The following is a 20,917-nucleotide window of genomic DNA, read 5'->3' as shown; positions in this document are numbered from 1 at the left end:
CTCAAGAAAATTGCGTGGGTGTTTTTTTTACCATAGCAGTTTAAAAAAAAGGTGACAATTTTGGATAACCCTAAATATCTTACGAACCAAAAACTTTAGAGACTTGAATTAAATTTTATATAATAAACTGTAACGTAATCTCAAAGAAGTATATTTTTTGAAAAAAATCTATCTAACGGTGTTTTTATAAATCCAAAAAACTGAAAAAAAATTGTCACCTCCAAAATTTAACGACTAAAATGAATTTCATCTCCAAAACAATTTTGAGCAACGGAGAATAATGTTTTTGAAATCTGATAACATTTTGAGAAAAATCGAATTGACAGTTTTTTTTATAAAAAATAAAAATCTAAAAAAAAACATTACTCAAAGTTGGTAAAAATTGAATATCGATTCAAATATCTTTTCAAAAACTTGAAATTTAGGCTTCAAACTTATTTTATCTTATAACAAGTATTGTTTTCAACATTCGATAAAATTTTGAAAAAAATCGAATTGACATTTTTTTTGCAAAAAATAAAAACCTAAAAAAAAAATAATAAAAGTTGGTAAAAATTCATTTTCGACTCAAATATCTTTTCAAAACTTTGAGATATTGGCTTAAATTCACTTTTATCTTTCAAAAACTATTGTTTTCAACGTGCAGTAAGATTTTGAAAAAAATCGAATTGATAGTTTTTTTACAAAAAATTAAAAACCGAAAAAAAATAACAAAAGTTGGTAAAAATTGAATATCGACTCAAATATCTTTTCAAAACTTTGAGATATTGGCTTTAATTTACTTTTATCTTTCAAAAAATATTGTTGTCAACATTCAATAAAATTTTGAATAAAATCGAATTGATAGTTTTTTTACAAAAAATTAAAAACCGAAAAAAAATTAACAAAAGTTGGTAAAAATTGATTTTCGACTCAAATATCTTTTCAAAAATTTTAGATATTGGCTTCAAACTTATTTATTTTACAGAAAATATTGTTTTTAATATTCAATGATTTTTATATAAAAATCCAACAGTCCGTTTTTTCATACAAAATAAAATCTACAAAAAATAGTACGCAAATTTGGTAAAATTGATACTAGTACATATATAGACAAACTTTTAATCAAGACAAATCGATCGACCGGATGGGAAGTTATCAGTGTGGGTCTCAGCCTCTTTTTTGGGTTTAGTGTGAAAAGGCTATAAGGTACGAAAAACAGTGAACCTATTCAGATCAGCGGCAAAGTATGTAATGAGAAATAATAAAAACGTTACTGATATTTTCTAATATGAGTAGTATTGGTCTATAAATATTCAGCATAAATCAAACTGATAAGAGTTCGGTGGATAAAATAAAGAAACTTAACGCCGGCCATCGCGACTATTTGAAAAAGAAACTGTCTGATTCGAAATTTATATTGTTTAGAATATGCTTATTCGATTGAAATATTTTTAATATAATTAAGTTTTAAAAAGTTAGTCTGATCAGAATTAAACAAATAAATTAAGCTTATTTTATATATGCTCAATATAACTAAATTCTAAACAGACAACATTTTCTAAATCGACATTTTAGTGAGACTTTATATAAAAATTATAAGGAAAGAAGAAATAGTGGTCTTTTTCCCAACAGAAGCAATTGAAGTTTTTTTCTTCCAACTGGAGCTTTAATGCTTCCAGAAAATTCAAATTATTCCATCAGTTTCAAATATTGAAACAAAATGATGAAATTGCTTTGTGTTTACAAACTGTCTCAAAATATTTCTAAACATGTAACTAAAATTATTAAAAACGGCAAGTATAAAGATTTCTGACACCAAAAAGTTCAAAAACATAAGTGTTTCCCAGAATGTTAAGCAACAAAAGCCTTGCTTCTATCTCATTATTGATAAAACATTTTAAACTGTTATTTGCCTTCAAACACAGAATACAATAAATAACTTCAATGCAAACATTTTTAAAATTTTGAATTCCTCTTTAAGAGGAAGTTCGTGTAAACCTTTTATAATTAAATAATTTGTTTGTTTCCAAAGTTGCTAAATATTTTACCTTCTCATCAAATTTAGTCATAGAATTCGATATTTTAAATAATAGGTCTTCTCGTTTCAATACTATAAAGAATTTCCTTCAGAAAATTATATGGATTCGTGTTTTTGTATCTTACGTATTATGGGTTTACGTATTATAAAATTTAAGTATAGGTTTGTATTTTTGCGTACAAATTTACAATTTTAAACTAAAAAAAATAAAATGTTATTTCTTAAACATTTTAAGGAAAAGTTTCTTACCAAGAATTATACTCGTATCGTACCTATTCCAAGAAAAAAAGTCACGACAACTTTTTTCTAAAATTTCCCGTTCCTCCCTAATTTTCAAAAATTTTATGAGCTCAATCCGCGAAAAATGGTTAACACGTGCCATAAAATGTTTGGACATTCCATAATAAAAATGCAAGATAAAGTTTACATACCTACATATATTTCAGTCCTTTAATGCATGCATTTACAATACATAGGTACATTTTGTATATTTATGTATTTGCAAGCTCTGTTATGTGTGCACGTAATATTAAACATAAATTTAAGCAAAAAAACGGACAATTTGGTTAAATGGTTAGGGACAAGACAGGGGTAGGCAGACAGGTAGTAATTCTGTATAATGGAAATTTTTACAAGGATAACAACTCTTCCTTCTTTTTCCCATAAGTAGGTAGGTGGACATCATGCAAAAAAATATATTTACCTATAAAAAGAGTATTTTACTATCTGGAATTATTCCGGGACATTCTAGTTTTATGATGCAAAATAAAATATGAATAATGAAAAAATATATTTTCATTTTCAACGAAAAAGAATGATGACAAATATTCAAGCGGTGGGTTTGTTAAATTGTTTTATTGCAACTTTGATGTAATTTGTGTTGTTGTGGATGAATCTTTGTATTCCAAGGACCTTTTTCAACCGTTCAAAACTATTATCAGCTTCTTTCTTGTTTTTGACATTAATAAACTGTTTATTTTGTTAAAGAAGAATAAAACAATAAAGACAATAATTTAACAATCTGCAGCCCTGTTATGTATTATGGTACCTCTAACCACAACAAAAATTAAAAGTAGCTTTATCCTTTTTTAATCAATGGCCTACTTATTGAATTTTGTTACGACATACATTTATTTGCAATCCTTACTTTAACATATGATATCTAAATGTATATAATCTTAATTGATTTTTAAAAATTCAATTTCTATGCTTTTTAGTTTCACTCTAATATTAATTAACATTAAAAATATTATTTTGTTCCGTTAATTTAAACATCCGGAAATTGTTGCATCGCCATCTGTTGGTAAAAGCATACAAAACGCAACATTAAAATTTGCTATCGTACTGTACACACGAACGGTTCAGATATATGCTAAGTACAATAAGAAATAAAATTGTATCCGTTGGGAATAAGTGTAGACCTTTGTATCTTTGCATGTGAAAAAATTCTGTCAAGGAAGTCGACGCAGCCATCGCTTTCATCCCCAACTTTGTACACCATATATGAACAAATCTATTTACTTCAATATTCTCCTATAAACAACAGAAAAAAAACTTTCTTAGAGTTTGTGAGGAATCAATGAGAATATGATAACTTTTTGTGTGTCATTTTGTTTGGTGAATTAATTATCTCGGTTACTCTACTGGCTGCTTATGAGAATGAACATAATATTTTCTCTCGCTTCCGTGTATCTCTCCACTTAGCGACACCAACGCCAATAATGCGGCAAGTGGTCGCCCTAAAAGCTTCTGCTAATGAGAGTATATGGTGTTCATATACAAAGTTTGTAGTATTAGCTGTGTTCCAGACATTTGTCTCACAAAAAGCTGGTCAAATGTCAAATTTGAAGAGTGGAGATAAAATGCTTTCAGAGAAAAAGGAAATTGTCAATATGTTTGTAAGAGTTTGGATTACTCTTTTAACGTCAAAAAATATGCTCGAGTAGAGTTGTCTAAGATCATTGAAAAATTTCAATCATGAATAAGAATCCAATAAAATAAATATCAACAAAAGTATACCTACTCATACCTATTTATTTTGTTTTTCAATTATTATTTTCAATAAATATTGACAATTTATTATATACATATGTATACATCTATATATATATAAAAATCAATGCCACTTTTCGTTGTAATCTTATAACTCAACAATGCCTTTACCGATTTGGTTAATTTTGGTCTTGAATTATTTGTGGAAGTCCAGAGAAGGTTTGTACGTAAAGAAAATTTAAAAAAAAATCTTGAGAAAGTGTAAAACCAACGCCTTTCTATACCCCCATATACAAACAATTTGTACTAATTTTTAAAAGCCAATTTGAACCTTTGGAAAAACAATCGAAGAAAATAATGTTAGTATTGTCAAACAAATTTAATGTGATCATATGTCATTTTATAAGCGGTAATTATAGCTTTGTTGGGTTTATAGTTTCCAAAATATTGTTAAATTATTGAGTGAAGTTACAATGCCACGAGCAAGACGACTAAACATAGGCCGGCGAACGCGTAATGCGAATCAAGTGGCATTATTAAGACGGTCTCAGACTACAGATGAACGCACACAAGCTAATGCATCGCAGAGTGAACGTACTGCACAGAATAGATCTGTTGACCCTGTACCTGTACTTAATCTTGCACGGCGATCACGAATACGTCGTGCTGTTTTGGATGAAATGCTGCGCGCTGCTTTTATTTACAATAGTCAGATTGATTATAGTATGTACGGATACATTGGAATGATGGGCGCAATATGTCCACATTGTGATGCGGCTAACTTTCCAGGTGAAACGCCAGGCATGTGTTGTGCTAATGGTAAAGTAAGATTGCCACCGTTAGAAACTCCACCCGAACCATTGTATTCATTTATTTTTGGGACATCTCAAACGTCGAAATAGTTTTTGAGTAATATTCAGCAATTCAATTCGGCATTTCAAATGACTTCTTTTGGTGCTACTAAAATTATTAGAGATAATATTATGCCGACTTTTAAGGTAAGTACCTGAACAGGATTGTTTCATGCTTATATCAATCTGAATCATAAAGTCTTAAAAATTCTGATTCAACATCTACCTAAAATTGCTTACATGTTTTACAGATTCAGGGCCAGATTTATCATTAAGCTGGTTTGTTATTGCCATACCCCGACGCTGATCATCAATTTTTGCAAATTTATTTTATTGGTGATGAAAATCGTGAATTGGAATTCAACGTTGTGCAATTATATCAAATACAAGACGAGAAATTATTCGTGAACTACAAAGGTTTTTCAATCAGCATAACGCATTAGTTCAATTGTTCAAAATTGCTCTTGATCGTATGCCATCTGACCACAAAATTGTAATAAGGGCTGATAGAACACCTTTTGGAGAACATGCAAGGCGATTCAATGCACCGACAATTGATGTGGCTGCAATTGTTATCCTTGATGATCAGTTTCGATCCAATATTGCATTGGAAAGGTGACGATGGCTACCATATCAATATAACAATGATTGATCCACGAACAGGTGAATAATTGATCTATTTTTAGTGTGTTAACATTTCATTTGTATAATTTTCTAATGTCAGGTTTTGCACTTATTTTCAGGTGTACATGTCAGAAAAAAAGTTAGTGCCATGAACTTTTATTCGTATCGATTGATGGTTCGTCCATAAGAACAAAATTATATCTTGAGATGTGGTAAACTATATCATCAGTACATCGTTGATATGTATGCCAAAATAGAAACTGAACGTCTTAATTTTATTCGTTTCAACCCAGCAAAATTAAGATCCGAGGAATATATGAATGATGCTAAAACTAACGACATTGGACGTATAACTATATTGCCATCGTCGTATATTGGTAGCCCACGGCGCGGCATAAGAACGAATATGCACAAGACGCAATGTCTTATGTACAAAAATACGGTCGACCGGATGAGTTCATTACATTTACATGTAATCCAAAGTGGGACGACATCAAAAACAATTTATTTGAAGGACAGTCTACAACTGATCGTCATGACATCACAGCACGTGTTTTTCAGCAAAAATTGAAAGCACTTATGGATTTAATTTTAAAATTATGTGTATTTGGAGAGGTTCGTTGCCACATGTACTTTATCGAATGGCAAAAAAAGGGATTGTCGCACGCACATATATTAACTTGGCTGGTACATAAAATAACTCCGTATCAAATCGATAACGTTATATCAGCTGACATTCCTGATCAAACTGTCGATCCTGAGTTATTTCGCGTTGTCGTTAAAAACATGATACATGGTCCCTGCGGTGAACTAAATATGAATTCGCCATGTATGATTGATGGAAAGTGTTCGAAACGATACCCACGGCAATTGACTTCAAACACAATAACTGGCAATGACGGATATCGAATATAAGAATGAAACAAAAACAACTTGTGTGTGCTACCACTTAGTTCATAGGCTGGGGTGGAATCGGCTAACTTGATAGTTGATTGTTGATAATCAAAAACGATACTTTTGCTCCATGTAAGGTGATTATCAAATCGACAATCGTTTTTTCCCTTGTATTTCAAGTGACAGCTATTTAGGTATCGTTTTCATTAATTTTTTGTGAGTAAAATCGTTGGTTTCGATTCCATTTTTAAAGTAAATAAATTGTGTGTAAAATATTGTTAAATAAAAGCAAGTACATATGTAAATAAGAGAACCGGAATGTTTACTTCAATTAGAATATTTAATAACGCGAATAGGAGAAATGAAGGACACAATTATGAGCCTGTTCGATTGCTCAGAACTTCTTTACGAAATAAAGCAAATATTCTGGAACTTCCTGACCCAATGTATGTACATACATATGAGCAATAATTTTTCATCTAAATATTATTAAAAATTACATTGTTTAGATTCTTAAAAAATTTTCGTCTATCAAAAGAAGCCTTCATGATTGTTTTGAGGTTACTCGACTTGCCGTCTGGATTAAGGTCGACATATATTCCACCTATGCTTCAACTAGCTGCAACTTTGAACATTCTTGGTGGTGGTGCATACCAGAGACAAGTTGGTTCCGATTGGGCTGCTCCGATGGGACAAAGTACAATTGCCGAAATTACTTTTAAGGTTATTAAAAGAATGCAGTCAGTGCTTTGCCCGCTCATGATAAAGTTTGTGCCCATGGAGTCAACAAAGGAATTTTTTTTTGAAAAATATAGAATCCCTGGAGGTATAATAATAAATATTATGTACTATCCCCCGTATTTATAAAGAAAGTATACATAGTTAGAATTAGTTAATTCAGCTCCCGTTTTTAGGAAAACTACACCATGGAATGAGAATTTTTCGAACTCAAACTAAAGGCAGTTGCCTACTGTTCCATTTGAGTCCCGAATATTTGTATTCCGTTGTGTAGTTTTCCTAAACACGGGATCTGAAATAATTAATTTTAACTATGTTTTCTTTATTAATACGAGGCTATGTACATACATAGGTAAATAATACTTATTCTTAATTTACCAACAATATTTTTTCCAATTTTGTAGTAATAGGTTGCATTGATGGAAGTCATATAATGATTCTCCGGCCAACAGAAAACGAAAATATGTTTTTTAACCGTAAAGGAAGACATAGCCTTAATGCCATGATTGTGAGTTTATTATAAAAAAAAATATTTTTTACAACAATTCAAAAAGCTTTTTTAAGATCTGCGACGAAAAAACAAAGATCATGGCTATTAATGCAAGATATGGTGGTAGTGCACATGACAGTTTTGTGTGGCGCCAAAGTGAAGAAAGGGTGGCATTGGAAAGAGAGCACTTATCAAATAGCACATCATCATGGCTGCTAGGTAAGATTTAACAAATATATCATAATTTGTAATTTACGCCTTCTTATTTTTCAAGGAGACAGTGGCTATCCCCTAGAACCTTTCCTTTTGACACCCTACAAAACCCCAGTGAAAATTCTCCAGAAATGAATTTCAACTCAGTTCATTCTCAAGCCAGATGCATCGTAGAACGATGTATTGGTCGCTTAAAAAGTTTGTGTAACTATTTACAGTTAACATTTTAAAAATACTAATTTTTGTTTCGTGCAGGTCGATGGCGCATCATCTTAGAAGAAAGAAAATGCAGATACAAACCTATAAGAGTTGTGGAAATAGCAAACGTATGTGCTGCATTGCACAATATATGTTGTACCCACAATGTGCCCCATCCTGAAGTTAATATACCTAATACTTCTCGAAACCATGGATTTGAAATTCCACCAACAGGAGAAAGTTTTTCCAGAGAGGCTAAAAGAATTCGTGATGCTATAAGAGACGATTTGTACGTAATGTAGGTAATATTATTTCATTCTCAAAATAAATATAAAAAAGCAAATTGTTTGTCTAGCTTTTTATTTAAAAATAACTATAAAATATCATACATACATATTTTGTATTTATGTTTGTAGGAACATAAAAATCACAAGAAAATAAAATGCTTTTCTAAAGCTTCTTAAAAATAATGAAATTAAAAGTTTAAACGTTTAAAATAAAAATTTCTTTGTACTTCATTTTTTGCAGTCAAATCAGTCAAATTATTGGGATTTGGAGTTCATCTCCATCAACTTAAGTTCATTGGCTAACTTAGCCACCTCCAGCTCCATTTTTCTCATATGTAGCTCTTCTCTTTTCATTGAGATTGAAGCTTCGTTTTCCTCTCGTTTATTGTTGGCAAGTAGCCGAATAGCATCTCGGATTTCCGCCAGAATTTCGTTTGTTTTATTTTGACCTTCAAGTTGATTTTTAAAATATTTTTCTTGAAGATCTATTTGTTTTTTTAAAGCATCGTCCTCAATGCTTTTTCGATTTTTGACTTTTAACTTTTTAAAAACATTTTCTTTTGGACTCTCCCGGTTTGGTGAGTTTATAAGATCCTCGAGAAGCTGCTCAACTTCTTGAATATCTTCGCTGTTTTCTTATAAAAAAAAAAAACGAATATAGAATACTATAAGCAATAAAAAGTATTTTAATACAAACCTTTTGTCTCACTGCCGAAAGATAGACCACCTGCAACACCGCTCACTGATGCTTCCATCCCGCATGCAGCAATTATGGCTTCATCAGTTGCGTCTATTTCTTTGGATTCAAATGGACCACCACCCGTTTTCTTTATGGAATTTTTATTTTCCGTCAATTTTTTTTTTCGTAGCATATTTACGGAGCGTCCAAATCTAATAAAGATATGATTATTTTAGAACTAATGATGTTTCTCCTTAATTTATTTAATATCTACCCTTTTCCATTCCGCTACGGATTTTGTTGGTGGTCCATTCAAATTTAAGGATCTTGCCAATTTTTCCCATTGCTGCTTTTGGGAGGTTCGCCCAGTGGCTGAGAGGGCATTGTAAGATCTCGCCAGCTCTGGATGTGCTTCCATATGCGTGGAGAGGATAGAAATTTGTGTTTTTGTTGCATGCGACCTTATAAAATAACAATTATTTCTTTATTATGCATACAAATATTAAATTTCTCAAGATTAACTTACATTTTTAATAGAAAACAAAATTAAAAATCGAAAACAATTTTAACAACAAAAATGAACTGAGCAAAATGACATTTCTCGCAGCAAGTGCTGCCAAAAACTTAAACTGTTTTATTGATCACTTTACACAGAGCAAATCAGAGTTGATAATCAAAAACGACTATCAACAACGCGACAGTCAACAATCGCGTTAGCCGATTCCACCCCTGGAGTTATAGCTATTTCACGGGGGCCAACCCGATCATCAGACTCCTTTAGTGGTGCTTAATCGCTTTTTGTTCAATTTAATTTTTGAAGAACTTTTGCCCGAGCTGGGCTTGAACAAGCGATCTAGCGTGTGAGGAGCTAGTGTTTTTTAATTTCTTGAATAAGCTTTAGAACAATTTGGTTTTAATGTTTTTGGATGTAAAATTATTTTTGTAATCTGGATTTTTGAAAAGCGGATACTGGCCACGTTTCTCGAAATAAGACATAATGTATTATTTATATTACAGGTTAATAAAAACTAAAAATAGTAATGGAAAAATTACAGTTTTCGTTTTTGTGTGTACCTAGCTCATAGTAAATTCAAAATATGGAGACATTTTTCTTAAAGTTGGTTCATCAGCGTATAAAGTAGTTTAGTATTTAATTTGTACATTATTTATCTTTTTATTTACGCTTAATGCAAGCTATTAACAAAAAAAAGTGGCTGGGATGAAACCAAACTGATAACTTCCCATTCCGTCTGCCGATTTGTCTTGCTTAAAAGCTTGTAGGTTTTCGTGTTGTGTTAAAAAAGTTGCCAGTTGAATTATTCTTCAAAATTTCAAAATTACAACCAATATTTTTAATATAATGAAATAGTTTTATTAAAAAATCTAGTTTTGTTAAATAAATGTTTAGTCGAAAAAAAATGTTCACCAATTTTAGTAGCATTTCTTAAATTTTTACAAGTTGGATGAATGAAATTAATTTGAGAGATATCAAGAACCGAACATCAAATTTTACCAAATTTGAATAATACTTTTTGAAGATTTAATTTTTTTTATAAAAAAAACGGACTTTTGTATTTTTATAAAAAAAATACTGAATATTGAAAACAATATTTTCTTTGAAATAAAAGAGTTTGAAGACAATGTTTTTAATTTTGGAAAAGCTATTTGAGTCGAAAGTAAATTTTTAATAAGTTTTAGTATTGTTTTTTTTATTTTAGGTTTTTTTGTGAAAAAACTGTCAACTAGATTTTTCTCAAAATTTTGCTTTGTTTTAAAAAAAAAACAATAGTTTAAAGCACTAATCTCAAAGTTTTGAACAACTTTTGTAAATTTTTTGTAGGTTTCTATATTTTGTAAAAACAAAACTGTCAATTTGATTTGTCTAAAAATTAAAAAGCTTAAAACTGCTTTTTCTCAAATATCTCTCCAGTTTAATTTTATTATTAGTACCTTCCTATATTTTAAAACAGAAGTAAAACTTTATGTTTATTTCAAATTTATAGAAAAATTACCCCAAATTTAAAAACTTTGCTGTGACATACAAAAATTGCATTTGATAAAATTTAGATATCTTACCACTGAGACAAAGTTATCAAATTTATGTAGGTAAGTATAATTACTAAGTCTAATATTTCTCTAAAAATAAAGATAAGTTTACGAAAATAAAAGAAAGCATTTCCTTACAGCCTTGATAACTTACAATTGTAGATATATTTTAAAAAATACCTACTTAAGTAAAACTGTCTCCAAATTTGTCCTTAAAACACTTTTTTGACCGGAAGTTATAACTACATACTTAATAAACTCAATGAGTTGTATTAATTTTTAAAACAAAAGATTTTAAACGATCCTCATCCCATTTAAAAATTCACTATCATTAAAAAACGTATATTAATTATCATTATATATGTATGTGTACAAAATTAAACATGCATCAAAATATTTTATTTTACTATAAGTTGTCAATAATTTTGTAACCAGCTTTTCAATTGCGTTTAGTATCAATCGACAAATTTTTTTATTAAAAAAAATATCGTTCTAAGACTTTGAAGATTTAAACTTCTTTATGCTCGATTTGAAAACAAATTTTAAGAGAGGTTTAGGCGATCAAATTGTTTAAACTTATTAAGCTTATTGGATAAGAATACAATACCTACATATTTACTTGCCCTTAGTTCTATACATATAGTTCAAGTTATAATTCCCTAATACAATCCTCAAATCATCAAAAATATAAAATCTCAACCAAGAATATAAAATTCCTTACGAAATCGCAATTCAATCTGCTTTTGTCTTATCATCTTTGAATAGAAAGACTACCGTTTTGAGTATGTAACCAAAAAATAGAACCATTGACCAAAATACAAACACAAAGAAACAAATGTGTTTTCCTCATTCACTCAGACTTTCGTTAATTCACTATAGTCTTTCTCTATTTCAAATTACAGTGGTGGTCCAGTATAAGGAATGCCGATACTACGAATGATCGATATTACGAACACTTTTTTCAAGTCCATTAGGTATTCTTTACAAAGAACAAAATAACGAATTTTAAAAAGTAAAATAAAATTACTCCAAGTTCAGATGAGAAATTTGATGAGAACGATGATATTCCGCTATCAGCTCTCCGTATTCAAGACGATATGATCGCTGTAGCAAATACGGTGGCTCTTATGAAAAATATTTTCCCAGAGGTAAACACAATTTCAAATTGCAAAAACTGTAAATTGTAAGCTATGAAGTCTTACATAATTTTTTTTAGACTGAATTCACTACACATGATTTGGAGTCGTGAAATGATGCAGATGGAGTACCTAATCTTTGAAAGCGAAATTATTGATTGCAACAATGTTGAAGAAATCGAAATTGTGGATTATAAAAGTGATGAAAATACTAGCTCAGAAATTGAAGTTCAAAGAATGAGTCATCACGAAGCTGTCCGAAATTTTGACAATTGCATCCAATGGGCAGAACAAAATGGAATTGAAAACTCTAAAGTGTTAGTTCTAAGAAATTTACGGGCAGAGGCATTCAATAATAACATTCAACGCCCAAAACAACAAGTTTGAAATAAATTAATGAAAAATACAAATGTATGTAAAAACTGTTTCGTTATAACGAACTGACTCTGGACATTATATCGTTCGTTATACTTGGCCACTACTGTATAACATTTTTAAGTCTCCCGACTGCAAATGGATTTCTCGATGAATGTCTTCAACAGACGTTCCACAAAAAAATATCTAGATGCCGCCTTATTCGACTTCCACCAAGGGAGTACTACGGTTTTCATAAACAAAGATAGGGATTAAGTTAAGAGAATTCTTTAGACCAGGTTCTGATGAAGCCAAGGAAAGAGTTAAAATTGTTAATAATGAAAACTGAATGTCGCAAATAACTCCTGGGTCGTGAATAGATAAGAAAGAATGAATGGAAACATCGTGCATACTGTAAGCTCGGTAGGGAAGATGTGAATGCTTACGGGTGAATTTTATAAATTGGTATTAAGCTACATTGAACTATTTTTGCCGTTCAAGTCTGAAATGAGTCAAGATCATTTTGGAGTAAGACGAATATCAGATAAAATAGAAATAACCTTTAATAATTTCATGACATCAGCGTTAATATAGAGGCAGTTGAATTATCAATGACATTAAAAACGTCGTTTATAGTTAAGACAAATAATATAGGACCAAGGTGGCTCTCTTGAGGGACCGGAGATCTCTATATCGTCGGTTCTCAAGGTTCGATATGAGCCATGAAATAAAAATGGGTGGGAAGTCAATGGCTTTAAGTTTAATATAAAAGGCTTTAGGTACTAAACTCTGTAGTGATAACGACCACTTTATTCCCTTTCTCTTATTCGTTTAGAATTCAAATTCAGTAAGGCCCCAGGACTGAACCTTGGGACACACCTTGATTTATAATCTTTGAGTTTCTTAGTATATCTCCGACTTTAACCTTTTGATTTCTTTCCTTTAGGTAGGACTTAAACCAATCATAAATAAAATCCCGGAAACCTACGCAATATAATTTTTCTAAAAGGGATTACATAAGCACACTTTAATTTGTCAGGAAAATTACCAGGGAGAATATTCAATTTAAAAATGTGTGCTAGTATATCTACATTATTAAGTGCACAACCGCAGGAATAGGAATTATCCAACGAATTTATAATTTTATAAAGTTCAAGGCCAGAAATCTGTTCAAAGAAGGAACTTACATTACTCATACTGTCTGCCATTAGTTGAGTCCTTGTACAATGCCTACTCATTCTCATGGGATATTTGACCAACCATAGAAAAGAAATCATTGAATACATTCGATATAATTGTGGGACCATCAATAACAACACTTTCATTTCTACGAATTATAGATTTAGGAGAACGTTGAGACTTGCCATCAATGATACTACTTATTGCTTTCCATTCTTTTGTAGGATCACCGAGAGCTCCGTATACTTTGGAGTAATAGTATCATTCTCTAGCCAACCTAATATCTTTATTAACTGTTTTACTTAATATTTTAAAACGTTTTTTTAAGTTGATGATTAAGTGGATGTTTACTACATTTTTTTCCCAATTCATTTTTTAATCTAATTTTCTTTAGTAAATTGCGATCAATCCATGGCTTGAGCCTTACTTTATCAGTACAAAATTATGGCTAAACATTCGTATGTACTTCAGTAATAATGACAAAAATAGATCATACGCTATAAAAGCATTATCTTCTTCTTAGATTTCTTTCCAATTTTCAAAACGTAATGCATTCTTAAGTAAATCAAATCTAATTATAGTAATACAAGGTGACAAATTATATCTGTGGCCGCAATCCATAACCGCTTAAGTCGGTTTAAGTCGAAAATAACTTTTTGTATGTTCAGAAAATTAGGATCTATAGACACTCAAATTTTTAGATCTGTATCTCTTCTCAAACGAAAATTATAAGTTAAAAACCATACAGCTTAAGCCTAATTTTTGGATTTGTCATTAGCCAAAAAAACTTAACTTGAACATTTTATGATTTCTTGTAACGACTGTTTCATAACTTAAGTTAAGTTTTTTAAGTACCTATAGTTTGATTTGAGATACAAACTTATCTTAAGATAAACTACATTCATCTACTTTTTTGAAAAAAAAAAAAATAATTCGTAAAATCTTACGAGTTACGAATTTTTTTGTCTTCTTTTTTTCTATTTTCTTAACTCAAGTTAGCCTGTTATTCCCCAATGCAAAATAGATGCAACATTTTCGAAACTTGAGTTAAGCTGCTGTGGAAAATTATATTTTTGATTTCTAAAACTATTTTTATATTATTTACTTTTAAAAGACATTAGTTTAAAGCAATATTTATATTATTGAGAAATACTTAGAGAATTATTTTTCTACAACTAGGTAAGTCCCAGTCCATCAATGGAAAAACCGTTAAGGCTAGAACTGTAAAGACATTTGAAAATTGCAGAAACCGGTGCAGTGAAAAGATAGATCATGGAAACTTTGAACTTTTATTCAACCAATATTGGTCGCTGGGAAGTTACGATCAAAGAATCCTGTATATCAGCTTCTTGATTACCATTGGGGATAAAAAATGTGACACTTTGGTGAATGACGTGAACAGAAAAAGGAAACATGATCATTCCATGAAGTATTCATTGCCAGTCAATGGAATTAATGTTAATACATGTAAGAACAATTTCCTTCAATGTTTTGACGAAACAGAGAGTTCCGTTAAAAATGTAATAAAGAAAAAAATTGGTTCTCCAGCAATTCCTTTTTAAAATATGAGAGGGAAACATACTTTTGCCAACAAATGCTCTACAGCTCAGGAAGACGAAATAAGGTGGCATATTTCAAAATTTTCGGCATACGAAAGTCACTACAGTCGTAGGGATACGTGTCAAAAATACTTGGCCAATAGCATTTATTTAGCATTTATGCATCGCTTATACAGCCTAGACACCGAAAATACTGTAAGTGTTATAAAATATTCCCAAATTTTTAAGACTATAGGATTAAAATTTAAAGCCCCTTACATAGATACATGCTCTACCTAAGATGCGTACGTGTCAAAAATTAAAGTTGCGGAGAACGAGGAAACGTTTGCTTTTGAGCTCCAGCAATGCCTACCGACCCCGTTTTTAAGAAATTCAATCAGTTTCAAACGCCAACTTTGGACTTTTAATTTAACGATTCATGACTTAGAAACAAATGCAGCAAAATGTTTTATGTGGCATGAAGGGACAGCGCGTCGCCGTGGTGGGAATGAAATCTCATCTTGTCTTTACAAGCTTTTGGCCACAATTCCAGAAAAAACAAAGAAAATAACATTTTACAGCGATTCATGTTCTGGACAGAATAAGTAAAAAAACGGACTGTTGGATTTTTATATAAAATTTACTGAATATCGAAAACAATATTTTCTGTTAAATAAAATAAGTTTGAAGCCAATATTTTAAATTTTTGAAAAGCTATTTGAGTCGAAAGTAAATTTTTACCAAGTTTTAGTATTGTTTTCTTTTTAGAGTTTTATTTCTTGTAAAAAAACTGTCAATTCGATTTTTTCAAAATTTTATAGAATGTTGAGAACAATATATCTTATAAGATAAAATTAGTTTGAAGCCAATATTTCAAAGTTTTGCAAAGATATTTGAGTTGAAAATCAATTTTTACCAACTTTTTGTAAATTTTTTTTAGGTTTTTAATTTTTTTTTACAAAAACTGTCAATTCAATTTTTTTCAAAATTTTACTGAATGTTAACAACAATATTTTTTGAAATATAAAAGTAGTTTCAAGCGAATATCTCAAAGTTTTGAAATGATATTTGAGTCGAAAATCATTTTTTACCAACTTTTGTTAATTTTTTTCGGTTTTTTATTTTTTGTAAAAAAACTGTCAATTCGATTTTTTTCAAAATGTTACTGAATGTTGACAACAATAGTTTTTGAAAGATAAAAGTAAATTAAAGCTAATATCTCAAAGTTTTGAAAAGATATTTGAGTCGAAAATCAATTTTTACCGACTTTTATTAATTTTATTTTTTGTAAAAAAAACTGTCAATTAGATTTTTCTAAAAATTTTACTGAATGTTAAAAACAATATTTTTTATAAGACAAAATAAGATTGAAGCCCAAATTTTAAGTTTTTAAAAAAATATTTGAATCGATATTCAATTTTTTAAAAATTTTAGTATGTTTTTTTTTTATTTTTATTTTTTATAAAAAAAACTGTGAATTCGATTTTTCTCAAAATTTTATCAGATGTCAAAAACATTATTCTTCATTGTACAAAATTGTTTTGGAGATGAAATCATATTTTAGTCTTAAAATTTTGGAGGTACGAATTTTTTTTTTCAGTTTTTTCGATTTATAAAAAAAGCCGTTAAATGGAATTTTTCCAAAAAATATACTTGTTTGGTATCACATTACAGTTTATTATATAAAATTTAATTCAAGTCTCTAGCGTTTTTTGTTCGTAAGATATTTAAGGTTAACCAAAATTTTCACCTTTTTTTAAACTGCTATGGTAAAAAAAACACCCACGCAATTTTCTTGAGATCCCTTTCTGCATCTTTCTGCCTTATTTATCTGTATAACAAAATTTATTTGAAATCGGTATCTCTTCTGGTTCTTGAGCTATGGACGACGAAAAAAACGTCGCGAACGTACGGACGTACAAACGTACGTACACACGCACGCACAGACATCTTTCCAAAAATCTTGGAAAGATTTGAAACGTCGAGAAATGTCAAAATTTTCAATTTGACAAATCGGACCCATTACAATAACTTCCTATGGGAAGTTAAAAATAATCTTATAAATTGAATATGCCATAACAACCTAACTCGATTTAAGAAATTATTTTGAAAAAAATAGATAAACCAAAACGACATAACCGAAAAAAAAATATGTAACCTATCTTTTTTAATTCGCAATAATCCATAACAACTTAAGTGTTTGTTTCTTAAATAAATCCTAAGCAAAAAGTCGAACATATTATTTGCTTTTGACATACGACAAAGGAGTATTTTTTATTTATTTTTGCATTTAAAAAACCTACAAATTGAAATTTTCCTATTCCAGGGGAATTTTAAATCTTAAAACTGCTCTCCTGAAAAGTTAAAAAAATCGACTTAAGCGGTTATGGCTTGTGGCCAATGATATAGCATTGAGTTTCTGATAGCTAGAGAAGTCAATATCGGATCCGATTTTCAAATATTTTTTCCACAATGAATTTCTGACATGTGTTCATTAACGTTTTATGGATTAAAAAAAAAAAAAAAAACAAAATTGGTAGGCCGTATTTTTTGATATAAGAAAATATTATTTGTTATAATATTAAAAACAGCTTTCCACAGCTTAAAAAGAAAAACGCCTAAAATCAGTTTTACATGAGTTGTAGTAAATTTTGCTCCGTTGCCGAAATGAGACTATTTAAAATCAATGAACTAAAACTCCCATTGAATCAATCTGCGACTTTCCTTAAGAATCTAATCAACGAGTCAGTATATAAAGGCTTCTACAATCAAATTTTGTATTTTATTATATTTCACTATAAGATTCAATGTAATTAAAACCGCGCATAGCACATCACAATCAAAGTATGAGACAAGCATCAGGAGCAGCGCAAAATTAGTTAAATCCTTGAATATTACCTCAAATCCTATACATGCGGTTTTAACTCTGATTTCACGAAAGTGGAATATTTAATTTAATTAAGGAAAAACGATTGCCTTTCCGATTACCAGGGCCTGTCGCCTGTGTTGTGGCGGCGACACTACTATTTATTATTGGACAACGAGGACGAGAAGCGAGACGACATTTTTTGGTGGTTGTATACATTTTGAATTTATTGTTATTAAATTGTGAATTTAGTAGAATCTGTGGCAATCTTTCGAGGAGAAAATGTCCTTTTGAATGCTTAAAGTTTGGTTTGGTTTGAATGAAATTTCCATAAAGAATTCACAAAATGCACCTTTATCATCGTGCAAAACTGTAGCCACATCAGAGAGGGGGGATGGCAACAACGACTCTGGAATTTCCATTACTTCTTTGAGACTATCCTCTTTTTATGACTTCGAGGAGAAACTTAATGTTGTCGTGTGAACTACTGTTGTTTGGGTTGTCCTAATTGTCATCGTATATTCACTATGAAATTTGTTTCGTCTTTTTTGTTTTTCTATTTTGTTGGGGTTTTCCAGGGAAAAATTAGTTTTTGTTTTATATTCCATCGCAGCTCAGATCTCGAAGCAGGAAATTACTTCTTGACTTGAGTGGAGATATAAATAGTTTAATTGGAAGCAATCATCAAGAGGAAGGTGTGACGGTTCATATGAGATGCTGTAGCTGATACTTCTGGGTGGTCCATGGCTTGAGTTGAAGTCACTCTGTAAGCTGGAAGGTAAAACATGTTATGTAATTTATATACGCACATAGGTGGATAGATCATAAACACATTTTTTTTTCTTATAAAGCTCAGACTTGCTAATGGGTTGATTGCTCATTTACCTAGGCCTATCAAGCTATCAACTGTTTACAAACTTTCCCTCAATAACGAAAGCTACACCTATTCTACAGTGTGTTGTTTTGACTGATAGTTTTTATTTGATATTTTTTGTTTAAACGTTTAATATCATGATATATTGTGACAATTAACTACTTATGCCTTGAATTCATATAAGGTGAGCAAATCATTCGATTTAACATGTTCGACCACTTTTCACGAAGATAATATTTTATAATTTATTAATAGCCAAGTCGGAATGCTTATTAACTGAGTATCACAAAAGTTTGACAAGTAGTTTCTGATTATTGAAGTTTTTAAATTTATAATTTCCTTAAGTTGATCAAGTTCAATACATTTGTCAGTTTAACGAAAAACACTCAATTGCACCAGTTGGTCAAAAAAAAGGTAACATCTGTTATGATGTGAGTAGTAGGGCGAAGCGCAGTTGTACGGAAAAAAATAAAGTTGCTAAAATGGAAAATCTACCCACCGAAAAATTTGCATTGGGCCCTAAAATGAATTTTAAGATTTTTAATCCGTTGCAGATACTCAGTAGGTTTAATTTTTACATGTTTAAAAATATATTTACTTAAAACCCAACTCTTGTTTTTCGTAATTGCAAGTTTAATTGAAAAATAACACCAAGCGAAAAATACAAATAACGATCCACATTGTATTAAAAAAAATTATAATAAAACAGATTTTCTCGTTTAACTGTTTTTTTTTTTTTATTTTGAATACCAACAATAGTTTATTTTATATAAACTTTTTTGGTTTCAACATTTGGAAGTTCTTTTCGCGATAATAAAGTTTGAGAAGTATCGGTGACCAATTTGACTTCCCTTTCTACTGCTTGGCTGTGGCATGTGAAACTTGCCAACTAATTTGATTTGTTACCGTTAGTTTGGCTGACAATATCCCAAAGCTCTTCTGCCGTAAAATCCATAACCAACGGAGGTTCAGTTAAACGACTTTTCTCAATCTGCCATAAGTTCAAAATATTCAGAGGCTTCAAAATTGAAATTTGGGAGTTCAAACTGTCTCTGATTTTCAACATTAGTGGTTAATGCCCTTGCTTTTAGAATGCGCCGAGCAGCAAGTTCTCTTATGTTTTGGCGATCATCCAGCAGCATGGCTACCAAAATATTTTCACAATGTCCGAAGTATCCATTGCGAGCGAAAACTTGGTCGACTACTATTTTCAGGTCATCTGGCAAATATCTTGTTAGTTGAATGGCCTTATGAAAATGTTTCGCACCGTAGACAAATGACGACTTGGATTTGATTTTAAACCACATCACTGCATAAACTTGGCAAATAAACTTAACTATATGTTGTAACGGCTCTTCTGATGGATGTTGTTTAGAAACATAGACTCTTAAAATGCGGTTAGCTATTGTCAAGATATTTTTGGTCTGAACTCAGGCATTGTAAAGATATGTCAGGTAGGTTCACTTGAATGGTTTTGTAATCAGCCACTGTTAGATTTCGGCAGTTCTTAAGATCCTTACCAATATAACCAGGATATGCGTTTGGACCAGATGTTTTTCCATACAATTTTTCGAAAACTTGTCGTAATGGTAATTCGTTGGCGTGGAACAAGCAAATTGACCATTGCAAAGGTCGTTTAATTTTTGTTTCGATTTTTCGGATGATTCCATTTCTAATTTCGGTGTTAACGTTAGTACCATCGCACCCAATAAGCTTTAAATTATTTGTTGAAACTTTAGATTCTGTAAAAAAAAAAAAATATAGTATTTGCTATGGTTTCTGATTTCCCATTTGGTGGTGTTACATGCCCGAGGTATCGCGAGTCAGTTTTTGTTAACAGGACAATATGCTCTTCAGTACAAAAGCCTTGTGCATTTTCTGTAACGTCCTTGCGGCCGTCAAAATAAAGACCAAAATAGTCCAGTTCCGATATTTTGA

General features: G+C 30.6%; 1 protein-coding gene across 1 annotated transcript; it reads right to left on the bottom strand.

Annotated features, from left to right (window-relative positions):
- Positions 1-8,441: 8,441 nt before the first annotated feature.
- Positions 8,442-9,603, bottom strand: LOC129941963 (uncharacterized). The gene is made up of 4 exons (XM_056050744.1): positions 9,513-9,603; positions 9,261-9,447; positions 9,005-9,198; positions 8,442-8,942 (listed from the first exon to the last, which is right to left on the bottom strand). The coding sequence occupies exons 3-4, from the start codon at positions 9,177-9,179 to the stop codon at positions 8,563-8,565; spliced, it is 555 nt and encodes a 184-aa protein (XP_055906719.1). The 5' UTR covers positions 9,180-9,198; positions 9,261-9,447; positions 9,513-9,603; the 3' UTR covers positions 8,442-8,562.
- Between the last annotated feature and the right edge of the window lie 11,314 nt (positions 9,604-20,917).

Source organism: Eupeodes corollae, chromosome 1 (assembly GCF_945859685.1).
Source record: "Eupeodes corollae chromosome 1, idEupCoro1.1, whole genome shotgun sequence".
NCBI classification, from domain to species: Eukaryota; Metazoa; Arthropoda; class Insecta; order Diptera; family Syrphidae; genus Eupeodes; species Eupeodes corollae.
Note: the sequence above shows the minus strand (reverse complement) of the source record. Positions and strands in the feature narration are given on the sequence as shown.